We start from the raw sequence: 19,442 nt of genomic DNA, 5'->3' as shown, positions 1-19,442 counted from the left end.
GAAAAATTCAACTTTCCTAACACATCTCATGACCCCTAAATCACAATTATATTTTCCCAGACTATTCCATGATTCTTGACAACCATTTTATGTTCAATTTACATTTTACTCTCCTCTCCTGAAAGCCATCAGAGTTTTCCAGCCTAGCTCTTTCCAATGACCTTGTTTCATTTACCACTGAGAAAATGGCTTCTACAAACTCCCACCCTGTGTCTGTGTCCATTTACTATTGCTTCTCATGTTACTTTGAATAAAGTGTCCAGGCTTCCAGGGACACCACCTACTCATTAAATCCTACCACCATCTCTTCTAACTGTTCAAAACATTCACTCCAACTCATCCTCTCCATCACATCATTTCCACCTAAATATGAACTTACTTTTTTTTTCCCAGCTTAAGATGAAATATACAAGTGTCTTTTGATTTCATGAATGTACTAGCTACCACCCTATTTTTCTTTTAGCAATGTTCTAGAAATAGCATTTTCTAAAATCATTCCTTTATAACTTACACCCATTCCAATCAAACTTTGACCATTATTACTTAATCAAAACTGCCTTTTTCAAGGTCATCATATCTGGAGAATTTTCTTGTCATCTTTATATTTCCATGGTTTTAAAATTATTCATCTCCTCATGAGGACAGTGACCTCTTTGAATGGGGGGTACCATACATCATTCATTTTCCTATGACTGGATTAAATACCCTGTACCATCAATACATATATGATAAAAATATGTATAACCCTTAAAATGACCAAATGAATAACCAAATAAACTGTAATGTCTGGGAATTTTAAAATTAAACAGGAGCACACTAGTATTTAATTTAGGTAGATCTCTGTTGGGAAGTTTAAATACACTTCTAAGATTTATTTTACCTTCACAGATACTTTAGATACCTAAAAATCTTGAGAAGACCTAACCACAAATATGAATTATTACTTCATCTGTGGTGCTGGCAATGAAGCCCAAGGTCTTGTACATGCTATGCCTCCAGCTTCTAAATAAGAAATTCCAGAAGCACATATTCAAGCCAAGCATCATGGCATATGCATGTAATCTCAGCTACTGAGGAAGCTGAGGCAGTATGGCAAATTTGAGGCCAGCCTGGGGAACTTAGTGAGACCCTGTATCAAAATAAAGAAAGGGGCTGCTAAAAGTTGACAAGATAAAGAAGTGGAGGAGGTTACTTTCCAAGCTGCTCTGTGGCATGAGACTAGGAAGGCACACAAACTGCTTCTCTTTGAGGTGGATGAAAAAAGAAACTATACTGTGATTTAATACTGGACTCTCAGAACAGCCTAGGGACTCAGAAGGTTGGACAGAATAAAATTTAAGAAAAAGAAAGAAAAAAGAAGAAAACCCACCCTCCATACCAGCAACAGCCAATGCAGATCCATGCAGGCAAATCGGATGGCATTCCAGGTGGCATTGTGGCTATCTTGAAATAAAGAAATCAGTCATCAAGGACATTGTTAAACTGATCCAACATACAAAAACACATTAAAAAGAGTACACCATGATCAAGTGGGGTTCATTCCAGGGATGCAAGGTTCATTTCATATATGGAAAACAATAAATGTAATTCATCACATCAATAGACTTAAAGACAAGAATCATATGATTATCTCAATAGATACAGAAAAAGCATTTGACAAAGTTCAGCATCAATTCATGTTCAAAGCACTAGAAAAACCAGGTATTGCAGGAATATACCTGAAAAAAGCTAAGGACATTAAACCCAAGCCAACATCATTCAAAATGGAGAAAAACTGAAAGCATTTCCTCTAAAAAGTGGAACAAGACAGGGATGTCCTCTTTCACCACTTCTGTTCCACATAGTACTTGAAACTCTAGGTAGAGCAATTAGACAAAAGAAAAAAATTAAAGGGATACAAATAGGAAAAGAGTTCAAACTATCCCTATTTGCTGACAATATGATCCTATATTTAGAAGACCCAAAAAACTCCACCAGAAAACTTCTAGAACTTGTAAACAAATTCAGCAAAGAAGGAGGATATAAAATTAACACCCATTAATCAATTGTGTTTCTATATACCAATGATGAATCAGCTGAAAGAGAAATTAGAAAAACTATCCTATTTAAAATAGCCTCATAACATTACTCTATGTAAATTTATGATTACACAAATGGTATGCCTTTACGCCATGTACCAACAGAGAAACAACATGTATCCCATTTGTTTACAATAAAATAAAAAAAAGATGACCAGAAAAAAATAATAATAAAATAAAATAAAATAGCCTCATAGCCTCAAAAAAAAAAAAAAAAAATCCCTGGACAATCAATCTAACAAAAGAGGTGAAAGATCTCCATAATGAAAACTACAGAACACTAAGGAAAGGAAGACCCTAGAAGATGGAAAGACCTCTCATGTTCTTGGATAGGCAGAATTAATATTGTCAAAATGGCCATACTACCATACAGATTTCATTAAATTCCTACTAAAATTCTGATGACATTGTTTATAGAGAAAGAAAAAAAAAACAGTCATGAAATTCATTTGGAAAAATAAGAAGCTCAGAATAGTCAAAGCAATCCTTTGTGAGAAAAGTGAAGCAAGAGGCATCACAATATCAGACCTTAAATTTTACAGAGCAATAATAACAAAAAAGCAAGGTACTGGTACCAAAACAGACAGGAAGACCAATGGACAAGAATAATAGAATAGTAAATACAGAAACAAACCCACACAAACACAGTTATCACATACTAGACAAAGGCCTGAAAAACAGACATTGGAGAATAGATAGCCTCTTATACAAATGGTGTTGGGGAAAACTGGAAATCCCTATGTAGTAAAAACAACATTTAACCCCTATTTCTCACTCTGCACAAAACTCAACTAAAAGTGGATCAAAGACCTAGGCAGTAGACCAGAGACTCCATGCCTACTAGAAGAAAAGGTAGGCCCAACACTCCATCATGTCAATTTAGGAATGGAATTCTTCAACAAGACTCCTAAAGTGCAAGAAGTAACATCAAGAATCAATAAATGCAACAGTACCAAACTTCTTTCCAGCAAAGGAAGCAATCCTGAAGAGAGAGCCTACAGAATGGGAAAAAAATATTTGCTACCTGCACTTCAGAAAAAAAGCATTAATCTCCAGGATATATTACTTAATACTGAAACCGCAATAACCAATCAATAAATGGGTAAAGAAACTGAACAGATACTTCACAGAAGAAAAACTACAAATGGTCAACAGATATATGAAAAAATGTTCAACAACTGTAGCAATTAGAAAAATGTCAATTAAAACTACACTGAGCTGCTATAAACATTGATGTGGCTGTGTTACTGTAGTATGCTGATTTTAAGTCCTTTGGGTATAAACCGAGGAGTGGGATAACTGGGTCAAAAGGTGGGTGCATTCCAAGTTTTCTGAGGATTCTCCACACTGCTTTCCAGAGTGGCTGCACCAATTTGCAACTCCACCAGCAATGTAAAAGTGTGCCTCTTTCTCCACATCCACACTAGCATCTATTATTGTTTGTGTTCTTGATAATAACCAACCTAGATGCCCTTCAACAGATGAATGGATAAAGAAACTGTGGTATATATACACAATGGAATATTATTCAGCCATAAAGAATAATATCATGGCACTTGGAAATAAATTGATGGATTTGGAGAATATCCTAAGTGAAATAAGCCAATCCCAAAAAACCAAAGGCCAAATGTTTTCCCTGAGAAGTGGAGAATGATATATAATGGGGGTGAAGGGTGTGGGGAGTAAGAGAAGAATGGAGGAACTTTAGATTATGTAGAAGGAAATGAGAGGGAGAGGGGTATGAAAAATGGTGGAATGAGACACATCATTACTCTATGTACATGTATGATTACACAAATGGTATGAATCTACATCGTGTACAACCATAGAAATGAAATGATGTACCCCATTTGTGTACAGTGAATCAAAATGCAGTCTGTAAAAAATTAAATAAATAAATGAAAATCTTTTAAAAACTACACTGAGATTTCATCTCACTCCAGTCAGAATGGCAGTTATCAACAATACAAGTAACAAATGTTGGTGAGGAGGTGGAGAAAAGGATACACTCATACATTGCTAGTGGGACTGCAAATTGGGTGCAAGTTGGGTGCAACAACTGTGGAAAGCTGTATGGAGATTCCTCAGAAAACTTGGAATGAAACCACCATTTGACCCAGTTATCCCATTCCTGGGTTTATACCCAGAGGACTGAAAATCAGCATGTTAGTGACGCAGCCGCATAAATGTTTATAGTAGCTTGATTCACAATAGCTAAACTATGGAACCAACCTAGGTGCTCTTCAATAGATGACTGGATAAAGAAAATGAGATATATGCATACACAATGGAATATTAACCATAAAAAAGAATAACTTTATAAATTTTTCCAGTAAATGGATGGATCTGGAGACTATGCTAAGCAAAATAATGAAAAACAATCCCAAGTAACAAAAGGTTGAATATTCTCTCTGATATGTGGTGCTAACACACAAAAAGATGGAGGCAAAGAATAGAAATTCACTAGATCAAACAAAGGGGAATGAAAGGAAGGAAGGAGGACAGGATTTGCTTTGTTTTGTTTCTGTGCTGTTGGGAATTGAACACAGGGCCTCACACATTATAGGCAAGTGCCCTACCTCTGAGCTCCATCCCCAACCCTGGGATGGGGACAGGAATAGGAAAAACAGTGGAATGAATCTGACATAACTTTCCTATATGCATATGTGAATACACCACAGTGAATTCCCTTATCATGTACAACAAGAAGACTAGGGGTCCTAATTAGACTAAAGTGTACTCATGTTTGTATGAATATGTCAAAATATACTCTCATGTATAACTAAAAGTAATTTAAAATTTTTTTTAATTTAAAAAAAAAAAAACAACAGCTGAAGATGTAGTTCAGTGGTAGAGTACCCCTGGGTTCAATCTCTAGTATCAATCATGGAAATGATGAGAACACTACTACTACTACTACTACTACTACTACTAATAATAATAATAATAATAGTGGGATCCAAGATGGCGGACTAGAGGGTGACTGCATCTCCAGTCGCTCCAGAACCCAGGATTCAAGAATGGGAGGCACTGAGAGACTCAGACTAAAACAGAACCACGGGGTGAGTCTCCCCACCCAGTGAAGCTCAGCTGGGCAGCAGGCCCAGATTCAAGCGGCTTATTAGAGTAGGACAGGGCAGATAGAGTCTCCTCCACGCAACTCTGAGCACTCTGGCGGTGGGCTCCTCCCACAGGGCCAGATTCTCCAGCCTCCCAGAGCAGGCCCCCCAGTGAGAGCCTTTCTGCACAGAAACAACGCAGCCAGCTCGGGCCGCCCCGCTGCCAGCTCCAGCCCGCCCGCAGGTTGCTTCAGTGACCAGCACAGGGCGCCAGAGACTTCCCCAAGCAGCCCAGCCACCTCTGGCAGGAAGCGCCTCTCTAGGCTAGCTTCCCGGGGCAGACCGCCCAGTGAGAGCCTCTCCACACAGAGCCAGCCACAAGTCCCCAAGCCAGCGGAGACCTCCGACACGCAAGCAGCTTCTGGGACCAGGGCTGGGCAGCCAGAGACCTCTCCAGGCAGCCTTGTCCCCCTCCAGCTGCAGGCTTTTTCCACAGGACGATCCAAGATGGCAGATTAGAGGGTGACTGCATCTCCAGTCGCTCCAGAACCCAGGATTCAAGAAGGGGAGGCATTGAGAGACTCAGACTAAAACAGAACCATGGGGTGAGTCTCTCCACCCAGCGAAGCTCAGCTGGGCGGCAGGCCCCAATTCGAGTGGCTTATTAAAGTAGGACAGGGCAGATAGTCTCCCCCAGGCAGGTCTGTGCGGTCTGGCAGTGGGCTCCTCCCACAGGGACAGATTCTCCAGCCTTGCGGAGCAGGCCCCCCAGTGAGAGCCTTTCTGCACAGAAGCAGTGCAGCCAGCTCCCGCCCGCCCGCTGCCAGCTCCGGCCCACCACAGGTTGATTCAGTGACCAGCACAGGGCGCCAGGGACTTCCCCAAGCAGCCCAGCCCCCTCCGGCGGGAAGCACCTCTCTAGGCTAGCTTCTCGGGGCAAACCGCCCAGTGACAGCCTGTCTACACAGAGCCAGCCACAAGTCCCCAAGCAAGTGGAGACCTCCGACCTGCAACAAGCCTCTGGGACCAGGGCTGGGCAGCAAGAGACCTCTCCAGGTCTCTCTCCCTGGAACCAGTAGAGGGCTAGGGGCAGCGTTCTTCGGAAGCACTGCATTATCAAGTTAATCCAAGACTTCTGGCTACTGAAGGCTGGTAGGTGATACACTGGAAATGTACAGGGACACTATAAGCCAATAGAAGAAATCTACAATATCACAGAGCCCCACTGACATCTGACCAATATGAGAAAACAAGGGAAGAAAATGTCCCAAACAAACCTAGATACTATATCAATAAAACCCAATGAAGAAACGTCCAAAAGGGAGTTCAGAATGTACGTAATTAAAACAATAAGGGAAGTAAACGAGGAGATGAAAGAACAAATGCAGGCATTAAATGAACACACCAATCAACAGTTAAAAGAGCAAATAAGGGAAGCAAAAGAGTATTTCAAAAAAAGAGATACTGAAAAAAAACCAAACAGAAATCCTTGAAATGAAGGAAACAATAAACCAAGTTAAAAACTCCATAGAAAGCATAACCAATAGGATAGATCACCTGGAAGACAGAACCTCAGATATTGAAGACAAAATATTTAATCTTGAAAACAAGGTTGACCAAACAGAAAAGATGGTAAGAAATCATGAACAGAATCTACAAGAATTCTGGGATATCATGAAGAGGCCAAATTTAAGAATTATTGGGATTGAGGAAGGCTTAGAGAAACAAACCAAAGGAATGAACAATCTATTGAATGAAATAATATTAGAAAATTTTCCAAATCTGAAGAATGAAATGGAAAACCAAGTACAAGAGGCTTATACGACTCCAAATATGCAAAATGAAAACAGACCTACACCAAGGCACATTATTATGAAAATACCTAACATTCAAAAAAAGAATTTTAAAGGCCGCGAGAGAAAAGAAATTACATTCAGGGGGAAACCAACAAGAATATCAGCAGATTTTTCAATCCAGACCCTAAAAGCTAGAAGGGCCTGGAACAACATTTACCAAGTCCTGAAAGAAAATGGATGCCAACCAAGAATTTTATACCCAGGAAAACTTACTTTCAGATTTGATGATGAGATAAGATCCTTCCATGATAAACAAAAGCTAAAGGAATTTACAAAAAGAAAGCCAGCATTACAGAACATTCTCAGCAAAATATTCCATGAGGAAGAGATGAAAAACAATGATGCAAATCAGCAACTGGAGGAACTAGCCTAAAGGAATAGCCAAATAAAGGAGAAACCAAATCATGTCAAAGAACAAAAATGAGTCCAATCACTAGGAATACAAATCATATCACAATAATAACCGTGAATGTTAATGGCCTGAACTCATCAATCAAAAGACATAGACTGGCAGATTGGATTAAAAAGAAAAATCCAACAATATGCTGCCTGCAAGAGACCCATCTCAGAGAAAGAGATACCCATAGACTAAAGGTGAAAGGATGGGAAAAAACATACCATGCACACGGACACAGCAAAAAAGCTGGAGAATCCATCCTCATTTCAGATAATGTGGACTTCAAGCCAAAACTAGTCAGAAGGGATAAAGGAGGACATTTCATACTGCTTAAGGGAAGCATAAATCAGCAAGACATAACAATCATAAATATCTATGCCCGAACATTGGCTCATCCATGTACGTCATACAAATCCTTCTCCATTGCAGAAATCAAATAGACCAAAACACAATAATACTAGGTGATTTTAACACGCCTCTCTCACCACTGGACAGATCTTCCAGACAAAAATTGAACAAAGAAACCATAGATCTCAATAACACAATCAACAATTTAGACTTAACCGACTTATATAGAATATACCATTCAACAAAGAACGAATACACTTTCTTCTCAGCAGCACATGGATCCTTCTCTAAAATAGACCATGTCTTATGCCACAAAGCTACTGTTAGCAAATACAAGAAGATAGAGATACTACCTTGTACTCTATCAGATCATAATGGATGGAAATTAGAAATAAATGACAGAATAAAAACAGAAACTTCTCCAATACTTGGAGCTTAAATAATACACTATTATACAATGAATGGATAACAGAAGACATCAGGAGGGAAATTAAAAAATTCTTAGACGTGAATGAGAACAAAGACACATCATATCAAAATCTCTGGGACACTATGAAAGCAGTACTTAGAGGAAGACTGATTTCATGTGGCACATTCAACAAAAGAAGTAGAAATCAACAAATAAACGACTTAACATTACAGCTCAAAGCCCTAGAAAAAGAAGAGCAGACCAACACCAACAGTAGTAGAAGACAGGAAATAGTTAAAATCAGAGCTGAAATCAACGAAATTGAAACAAAAGAAACAATCGGAAAATTAACAAAATAAATAGTTGGTTCTTTGAAAAAATAAACAAAATTGATAAACCCTTAGCCACACTAACAAATAGAAAGAGGGAGAAAACTCAAATTACTAAAATTCGGAATGAACTGGAAATATCACAACAGACACGAGTGAAATACAAAACATAATTAGAAGCTATTTTGAAAATCTATACTCCAACAAAATAGAAAACCTCGAAGACATCAACAAGTTTCTAAAGACATATGAATTACCTAAACTGAAGTAGGAGGATATACACAACTTAAATGAATCAATTTCAAGCAATGAAATAGAAGAGGTCATCAAAAGCCTACCAACAAAGAAAAGTCCGGGACCAGATGGGTTCTCAGCTGAGTTCTACAAAACCTTTAAAGAAGAGCTCATTCCAATACTTCTCAAAGTATTCCATAAAATAGAAGAGGAGGGAACCCTCCCAAACTCATTCTATGAAGCCAGTATCACCCTGATACCTAAACCAGACAGAGACACATCGAGGAAAGAAAATTTCAGACCAATATCCTTAATGAACATCGACGCAAAAATGCTCAACAAAATTTTAGCAAATTGCATACAAAAATATATTAAAAAGATAGTGCACCATGATCAAGTGGGTTTTATCCCAGGGATGCAAGGTTGGTTCAACATCCGGAAATCAATAAATGTCATTCACCATATCAACAGACTAAAAGTTAAGAATCACATGATTATTTCAATAGATGCAGAAAAAGCGTTTGATAAAATACAGCATCCCTTCATGCTCAAAACACTAGAAAAAACTGAGGTAGTGGGATCATTCCTTAACATTGTGAAGGCCATCTACGCTAAGCCCATGGCCAATATCATTCTAAATGGTGAAAAACTGAAAGCATTCCCCCTAAAAAACTGGAACAAGGCAGGGATGCCCTCTTTCACCACTTCTATTCAACATTGTTCTTGAGACTCTAACCAGAGCAATTAGACAAACCAAAGAAATTAAAGGGATACGAATTGGAAAAGAGGAACTCAAACTATCCCTGTTCACTGATGACATGATTATATATTTAGAGGAACCTGGAAATTCCACCAGAAAACTCTTAGAACTCGTAAGTGAATTCAGTAAAGTAGCAGGTTACAAGATCAATGCTCATAAATCCAATGCATTTCTATACGTAAGTGATGAATCTTCAGAAAGAGAAATTAGGAAAACTACCCCATTCACAATAGCCTCGAAAAAAATAAAGTACTTGGGAATCAATCTCACAAAAGAGGTGAAAGACATCTACAATGAGAACTACATAACACTAAAGAAAGAAATTATAGAAAACCTTAGAAGATGGAAAGATCTTCCATGTTCTTGGATAGGAAGAATTAGTATTGTCAAAATGGCCATACTACCAAAAGTGCTATATAGATTCAATGCAATTCCAATTAAAATCCCAATGATGTACCTTACAGAAATAGAGCAAGCAATTATGAAATTCATCTGGAAGAATAAGAAACCCAGAATAGCTAAAGCAATCCTCAGTAGAAAGAGCGAAGCAGGGGGTATCGCAATACCAGATTTTCAACTCTATTACAAAGCAATAGTAACAAAAACGGCATGGTATTGTTACCAAAATAGACAGGTAGATCAATGGTACAGAATAGAGGACACGGACACAAACCCAAATAAATACAATTTTCTCATACTAGACAAAGGGGCCAAAAATATGCAATGGAGAAAAGATAGCCTCTTCAACAAATGTGCTGGGAAAACTTGGAAAACAATATGCAACAGAATGAAATTAAACCCCTATCTCTCACCCTGCACAAAACTCAACTCAAAATGGACCAAGGACCTCGGAAGCAGACCAGAGACCCTGCATCTTATAGAAGAAAAAGTAGGTCCAAACCTTCAACTTGTTGGCTTAGGAGCAGACTTCCTTAACAGGACCCCCATAGCCCAAGAAATAAAAGCAAGAATCAACAACTGAGGTAGATTCAAACTAAAAAGCTTTCTCTCAGCAAAGGAAACTATCAGTAATGTGAAGAGAGAGCCTACAGAGTGGGAGAATATCTTTGCCACTCATACTTCAGATAGAGCGCTAATATTCAGAATCTATAAAGAACTCAAAAAACTCTACACCAAGAACACAAATAATCCAATCAACAACTGGGCTAAGGAAATGAACAGACACTTCACAGAAGAAGATGTACAAGCAATCAACAGATATATGAAAAAATGTTAGATATATGAAAAAATGTTCAACATCTCTAGTAATAAGAGAAATGCAAATCAAAACTACCCTAAGATTTCATCTCACCCCAATTAGAATGGCGATTATCAAGAACATAAGCAACAATAGGTGCTGGAGAGGATGTGGGGAAAAAGGTACACTCATACATTGCTAGTGGGGTTGCAAATTAGTGCAGCCACTCTGGAAAGCAGTATGGAGATTCCTCAGAAAGCTTGGAATGGAACCACCATTTGACCCAGCTATCCCACTCCTTGGCCTATACCCAAAGAACTTAAAATGAGCATACTACAGAGATACAGCCACATCAATGTTCATAGCTGCTCAATTCACTATAGCCAGATTGTGGAACCAACCCAGATGCCCTTCAGTTGATGAATGGATAAAGAAACTGTGGCATATATATATACAATGGAATATTACTCCGCCATGAGGAATGACAAAATTATGGCATTTGCATGCAAATGGATGAAATTGGAGGATATCATGCTAAGTGAGATAAGCCAATCTCAAAAAACTAAAGGACGAATGATTTCGCTGATAAGCGGATGAGGACACATGGGGGGGGGGGGGGTAGGCGGGGTTAGTGTTAGGGTTAGGGTTAGGTTTAGGGTTAGGGATAAGGAGGGTGGTAAGAATGGAGGAAGAAAGGAGTGTATAGAGGGAAAAGAGGGGTGGGAGGGGAGGGGGGAAGGGAAAAAATAACAGAATGAATCAAACATCATTGCCCTATGTAAATTTATGATTTTTAATTAAAATTAAAAAAATAATAATAATAGTGAAAGCAGTTATTCAAATATTTACATGCTTTACATGAGTACTTAGATTTTTCACAAATGTTTATACTGCATAACTGTAATTTATAATTGAATCCTATAAACGTATGTATTGCCCCTCCACGAATAGAAATGAAGTCTGTCCTATGGATTTGTACTATAAGTCAAAAATATTGAGAGACAAGACAGAATACTCGTGTTCTAAAAGATATTCTTAAGTACAAAAATTACTCAAAATGGTAGGTAACTACAAACTACCACACATTTTTTCCACTAAAGGAATGCTAAGTTATTGCTCATAAGATATTTCTATCAAATGAAAAACGAAAGCCTCTGGTGCTAGCTGAAGTCACTCTTTCCAAAATGGAGTTGTGCTGACCTATGTCTTACCTCGATTTCTAACCAAAATCACCAATGATGTAAAGTTAAATTACAATTTAACTTTCCTTCTCCATTCCTATTTCCAATTATTGTGTTAGAGCTTTTTTAAAAAAAAATAAAATAAAATAAAACTAAGCTTCTAAGGTTCAAAAGGAGCAGAATGGGTAGAAATGAAATCATAAACATGTATTATAGGTTTCATGGAATAGCTCTTCAAAATTAAGTTTGAAAGTAGACAAAACTTGGTGTTTTGGGTCTCAAGGACTCTCTTACTTAACTCACATAGGCTGGAGCCAAAGTGAGCCATATGTCAAATTAACTTGCTCAATTTACTTTTCTCAACTTTACAATGCCCTTTAGGAACACCATTAACTGAACAGCTATTGTTGGCATTTACGGTATAAAACTTGATTTTGGAGGCTGATATTGCAATAGCCTAAAAATCACAAAACTGAAAACTGTATAGGGCCAGTTGTTTCACATGCTGAAAGGAAAAAGAAATGTGTGGATGCTCTTCTGATGGAAAATGAGAAAATCAGGGTTACTTTCAAATGATTTAAATAGTTGACTTACATTTAGACATATGAAAAGAGTACAAAAGAGCTGAATGATTTTTTAAAACCTTGAAATAAACTGGTGGCTAAAATTAATAATTTAATGTATTTGTGTATTATTTTTCACATAGTAAATTTGACTGTTAAGAAAACAGACCCTCCCATATTGTATTAAACTTGCTGTCACAGAGACTTGTATTTCAGTAAAACATTATGTAGCCATTTAAAATAATTTAGAAATGTATTCTCTTTAATGTTTTTAAGTTCAATACAAATAAAATCTATCATTAAGGAAATACATAACAAATAACAACAGAATACTTATCAGGATGAAATAAACAATCTAGTTTTTAAGTGAACCATGTAAAGACTATATTTCAAATGAAAAATTATAAATCGATATAAGTAACAAAAGCATCTCCTAGAAAAACAATTATGTCTGAGAACAATAAGTTTTCCTGCCACCTGCCATGACAAACATCATCCACTTCTTATTTTCTCCACAGGCAAAATAAGCATTTGTGGTGTTGCCTATTTTCCTTCATATACAGAAACGTAAATGGACAAAACAACTGTTTTTCCCCCTTATCTCTAGGTATTCTTTTTGGCTAGTCTAACAACTACAATTTTTTTTTTTCTTCCCAAACTCATTAGAAAAAACATGGTACTCATATGGTAGAGGAGAAGATGTAGGTTGGGACTAACTCTTAAATATAAATAAGAACTATGAGTAAGCCAGATCTGATTCTAAAACCTTAAAAAACAACGAACTTACAAAAGTGAATTCACTACATGTCACAAATCGAGCTAATACCATTTTTAATGTAGTATTATATTCAAAACCTCCCAGTGTTGATTTACAATATATATATTCACAAAGTATATGCTGCTATTGATACAGATAGCAAATAGTCAAGTCTGCTTGTTTCTTTTAAAAATGAATAAAACATAAAATTAAACAGTGCATCTCATGATCTATGTGCTCTGCACTCTAATGTTCCGCATATCTCTCTGCAGCACTGGTCTGTAGTTTTGCTCCAAAATTTCCATGTATTCAAAATAATCACTCACTCGAAACCCATGTAGTGCTTCTTCCTGCCAAGAAATATAAAGGAAAGTTCATTCACTTTGGTAAAGATACACAGTTCCACATTAATAATTTTTAAATGGCTAATATACCATTTAATTTCATCTATAGATGGTGGGGGCAGTTTATGTTGCCAGTAAATGTATAATCTTTGTATTTAGTGGGCTATGTAGATGGTAGGAATGAACAATGTCCTCACAAAACAAGGCTGTCTACTCTCAAAACCAAAAATTTTACAGCTAACAACAACAACAAAAACTCAGATGTCATTAGTTACTTATGAGCAATAATGTGCAACTTGCAAATAACTTGGGAGAATTTATTTTACCATGTATCGCTTAAAAATCTACATAATGAGGAAAAGATTAGTTGGGATAGTCTAAATAATTAATTACTGACCTATGAGTCTAATAAAAGGTGAAGAAAAAAGATGATATTTTTTTATATAACATTATACCATGAAGGCAAGAGCTCATACCTTCCAAAATAAGTATCTGAACTCTAAAGTAACTGTGACATTGTTTCACTTCTTTATTCATACACTCACTTTACTATTATATGTAAGGTTCTTGGTTATGCATTCAAGAGACCAATAGGGGCCCTGTCCTAAAATGTTAACAGGTATACAACATGTCTCCAGTTGTTTGTGTAAGTAACTGAATCAAAAGGAAGATATTCATGATGAATGGCAAAATACTAGGTCTTTGTACATTTCTGTCCTACCAAAAATACTTCATTTTTTTGTGAGGGAAAAAAGGATTAAAGTAAGACCAAAATTACTGTTCAAGAGTTCATTTAAACAGTTATTATTATAATCATGAAACTGTTAAGAATTTATTCATTTTCTTCAAATTATATTTGATTTGATTTTGATTATCTCTTCACTGAAAGTATTCCTAAGATAGAAAGGAATTATCCTAACCAGTGAAAAAAGATTCAATGCCAAAGAATTGTTTCAGTACATAATCATAATTTTCAAAGAAATGCTTATGTTCATTAAATATGAATAACAATAAGAGATTATAGCACTTGAACAATAGCTCTAATAATACTTTCCTGAGCAAAAAATAAGCAACGTATATTTAATATCTTTTAACTATTATTCTACTTTAAGTTAAACATAAAACTACCTAGGAAAGCCACAGTTATTACTTGACTTAAATATATTTCTTCCTTAGAATGCATTCTTTGAAATCTTGTGCTTCTAGTTTAGACATTAATTTTAAAGTTAAGGGAAAATATCCTGATAACTACCCTGAAGAGATACTCATAAAAATGGCACATAAAATTATTAAGGTTTTATTTCACCAGAGAAAAATTTATACATATCAAGATGAATCCTTTTAAATTATATTGTTTACTACTTAAAATTTGTAGGCAATTTGAACTCTGAATAAAGTTTCAAAATATCTGAATTTCACTTTCTATCTTCAAAATAGAATATTTTTTATCTTATTTTAAGTGTTCTCTAATGGCATTTTTAGTGGATAACTACCTGTAATTATGACCATTTAGAATGCCGGCTTATCATTCTAGTTATAACACAGTATTTCCTCATTAAAATTCCTTATAATTTCATTTAAATGCCTAAGTACATTGGACTCTATATAAAATATGAATGCCTCTAATCTTTAAATAGGCAGACATTTTAATTACATAAGGTAACAACACAATACAAACAGTGTAGAATTCATGTGAAAGATTTTTCTTAAACAGGTTATACTAGAGTGGTTTAAATTTGGGTTATAAAGTTCATCTTGAGCATACTGAATTTTCTTTTTGGTACCTAACCGTTTTAGCTGTTATTCAATCAATGTGCTTTCAATATTTTTTTTTTAATTATTAATTCTGGGTTTTAAATATGGAGTTATCAAAAGCATTAAAAATTACCTTACTAAACTGCAATACTGAATGTGTTCATTATTATGTGATATGGTATTGTTATGGCCTGGATAGGAGGTTCCCCAAAAGCTCCTGTGGCAATGCAGCAATGTTCAGAGATGAAAACAACTGGATTATGAGAGCTGTGACCTCATCAGTTCACCTTAATTTGAATGGACTGACTGGTTGGTAATTGTAGGCAGGTGGGTTACAGCTGGAGGGGGTGGGGCACTGAGGGCATGCCCTGGAAGAGCTCATCTTCCCAGCGGCCCCTTCTTTTTCCTCTCTCTGTTTCCTGCTGTCACAAATAGAACAATGCTCTTCCTCCATGCTCTTCTGACATGATGTGCTGCCTCACCTTGGGCCCAGTGAAATGGAGTTGGCCAACCACAGGATGAACCTCTCTGGAAACATGAACCAAAACAAACTTTTTCTCCTCTAAGTTGTTCTTGTGCAGTATTTTGAACACAGTGATGCAAAGCTAACCAACACAGTTATATATGTACCTTCCCTTTCTCCTTTGTGTATGGAAATTCAGAAATTTTAAATATGTATCTATCTGTTTTCTTCTACTATTGAGAGTAGTTGATTAGGGCCAGTTGAATTTAGTATTATTTTTTAAGGCAACAACACTAGTTAATCAAAGACAATTTTATATAGAAAAAGGAACACGATTTGGATTCAGACAAACAAATGGAGTTTAAACCTTCTGATGTTAGTTACTAGGCAAGAACAAGAACCTGGGCAAATTTACTGACACTCTAACCCTCAATTTTTCATGTGTTTTATGAGAATAGTAATAGCATATGGTTGCTCTGTTGAGTAAATATTCTTCTATCTGAACTTATTATAAACTACAAAGCCTTATATGATCTGGTCTCTGTCTCATTTCTTACTCTTCTCATTCATCTTCTTCTATCACAGAGAACTCCTTTACCAGAGCCTAAGGGCTCAGGTCATTCTCCTCTGAACTTCTGCATCTGCTTACCTTCCCATTTAAGAAGGATTTTGCCCTTACGCCTTTATATGGTGTTTGCCTTTGCTTCATTTAGGTCCCTTTCTACCCCATGAAGAGAGGCCTTCCTTCCCTGGACTTTTTGTTTAAAAAACATGTCTGATTTCATCACCATGTCTGATATCTTTATGATCACATGTATCTGAAATATTATACATTTTTCACTACTCTTTCTCTCTGGGTAGCATCTGTGGGTAGGGATATCCTATCTTGTGACTGCAAATGAGGGTGGGACATAGTTGTTGCACAATAAATAGCTGTATGAGACGAAGAGTGAAAAGACAATACCTGTCAAGTCCTGGCATATGATAAACACTCAAGGTACTAATGGTGACCAGAAAAGTGAGAAGTTATACTTCAATCAACTGCTAGTCTTTGAAATAACTGAGATACCTTTTCCTGGTGACAGTGCAAACAACTGTCAAGCATGAATGGTATGTGGAGCATTGAAGCATAAGTGATCGCTCCTCAATCCCTTACCAAGAACAGAGATGCACTCATCTAACATATTAAGACATTACTATCTTCTTGCAAATTCTCAGTAATGTGCCTATCATGGACAACAAACTATACCTATACTTTCATAAGATCTTTGTATCAATTGAAGTTTCCAAAATTACCACAGATACTAATTTCCAGAAGAAATGTTTTTAAATAACTGTAAGCCCTGCCAGCTTGGAATTTAAATAGAAGAGAAGGCCTTTTACAGTGGTAGATCCAAAGAAGAGAAAGATCAAGTGTGCCAACTTGAAATGCCCTCATTTTATGACTTAGGACTAGTTTAAGTATTTTCCAATGATCTTTACCAAATTTTTAATTATTAATACTTTTTCAAGATGACTTTTTTAGCACAATTGCTCTTTATACAAAAATGATGAAAAAACGGTAAGTCACTTTGAATGGGTTAAATGGAATAGAGTTGACTTAGCACAAAATGTGCAGAACTTATACACTTACCAAACATTATTTAAGAATTTGCATTAATGTGAAATCTCATATAAGCAGCACTTGAGAGAAAGGTTGAGAAATGGGGGTTTTATGAATATAGCTCAGTTCTTTACCCTTTCTAGATATGACTTTTTTTCCATTTGTGGCTGAATATCATATAAAAAAAAAGGACTGTCTTGGCCAAAGTGGAAGAAACATAACTAACCTGCAAGCAATATTTCTTTCAATATGTTAATACTGTGTTCTTGTAAAATCAGAAATTTGGGACTCAAGAGCCTTAAAACTTTTGAATGCCTGGTGTTTGCATTCTGGATTATTAACAAGATTCAAAAGTAACATTTTATGTATTCTAAATATTTTAAACTATTTGAGATTCTATACTACAATCTGTGAACTCATGCCTTGGCCATGTAAATTCTGATTTAGAATGTCCAAGCAGTCTAAATCTATCAATAAGCACCCAAACTAATCCTTACAATGAGGATAGTTCAGAAAATGTGTGTGGCTCTGGAGAGAATGTGTGATGCTTATTAGAATAATGTATGTACTCCCTGAAAATTTAAGCCCAGCAAAAGGATACTGACATATGTGATGACTGGAGAGATGATTCATCCTGGCTGGACTAATGAGGGAGTAGGTCCTGATCAAATACAGCATTAAAAATGTTTCTGACCAAGATTTTCAGACTATATCCATGCCAGCTGTTACTGTGATATTAAATACTAAGAAGCCCAGGGGCTAGGGAAAGACTGGGAGAAAGAATAGACCAAAGGCTGGCTATGAACTCAGAAAATACTGTTACTTTTACTTTGTTCTCAGCACATCTTTTTATAAACTAAGAAGCAAAAATAAGGAAGATAGGGCAGGGATGTTGAAACAGTATGGCTAAGTTTTTCTGAAGTACTTGCTATGTTCCAGATCAAGTTCTAGAACTATTTTACAGATATCATCTCATCTAACTCCTCAATAATTTTATGTGATAGGTATTATTTCATTTCCTACTATACAGATGAGGAAACTTAAGCATAAAGAGATTTAAAAATAACCCCAAGCTTCCACAGTGAGTGATGAAGCTGAATTTGAATTTGGGTACACTCAATTCAAATGACATAAGGGCAATGCAGAAATCCTATCTTTAAAATACAGTATACTGAACATGTTTTATTTTTTCTCTCAGATATTGAATTATTTTCCATACTATGTATACTTTTGTCTTCTAACAGCTTGGTATTCAGTTTTACTCAGTCTGATCTCTATTTTTCACCCTGTAAACATCTTCTGGTAACAGCAGCTGCAACAGCATCAACAAAACATCCCTCTTGACAAATTACTGATTGGGTTGAAATTAATCTGATTTTTCATAATTATAAATTGATTTTGCCATAATATGCAGGATTTAGTTGAAGCATTTTAATTAAGTATTTTGAGTCTTGACAGCCTGAATTTCACTGGAAGGCAATCTTCCTAGCCTGGCATTTCAGTGAAGTTTGTCCCCAGGTGGAATTTACAAACTACAACCAAAATTACTGCCAGCCTATTAGCATGTTAGAGAGGAATGCAACAAAGCCAGGCTGCTAAAACACAGACTTCTCCACATGAACTGCTATTAAGTAAAACTTCCACCAAATCTGCATCTATATTGTGTGTCTATTATAGATGAGTCCACTAAAGAGTAAAATTAATTAATTATAGAAAGAGGAAGAAAAGAAAATCTAGACTTTCTAGCTAGCTGAGATATTGCAGAGCATTTATTTTATTGTATGTTTTTCTTCCCTAGAATTACAATGCCAATAGACTTTATGAAATATTATCTGTCACAAAAAAGTTTGGAATTCCCAGTAATCACACTCCACAAAAAGAAAACAGGAAAAAGAAAAAATGAAAACTTTGAGACCCCAGATCCAGGAGATTGCCTTCAAACTCAATTATAGTTTATATCACCACAGTGTGAGGAAATGCACTTAACTCTTCTGTATCACCCAACTCATATTTTTGTTGAATCTATAAAGATGTTATAAAAAAACCAACAATAATTTGCTGATATCAACTTATGCCCACAGAACTCATCTAATCTCATATTTTAATGG

The 19,442-nt window shown here is 36.2% G+C and overlaps 1 protein-coding gene across 1 annotated transcript in view; it reads right to left on the bottom strand.

Annotated features, from left to right (window-relative positions):
* Positions 1-13,228: 13,228 nt before the first annotated feature.
* TBC1D32 (TBC1 domain family member 32) overlaps positions 13,229-19,442 on the bottom strand; it is a 217,983-nt gene continuing 211,769 nt past the window's right edge. Inside the window, 1 exon segment of the mRNA XM_079146273.1 lies at positions 13,229-13,519. Within this exon segment, the coding sequence (XP_079002399.1) occupies positions 13,400-13,519 (120 nt within the window). The 3' untranslated portion in view covers positions 13,229-13,399.

The sequence above is a fragment of the Sciurus vulgaris genome (genome assembly GCF_902686455.1).
Source record: "Sciurus vulgaris genome assembly, chromosome: 7".
In the NCBI taxonomy this organism is placed as follows: Eukaryota; Metazoa; Chordata; class Mammalia; order Rodentia; family Sciuridae; genus Sciurus; species Sciurus vulgaris.
Note: the sequence above shows the minus strand (reverse complement) of the source record. Positions and strands in the feature narration are given on the sequence as shown.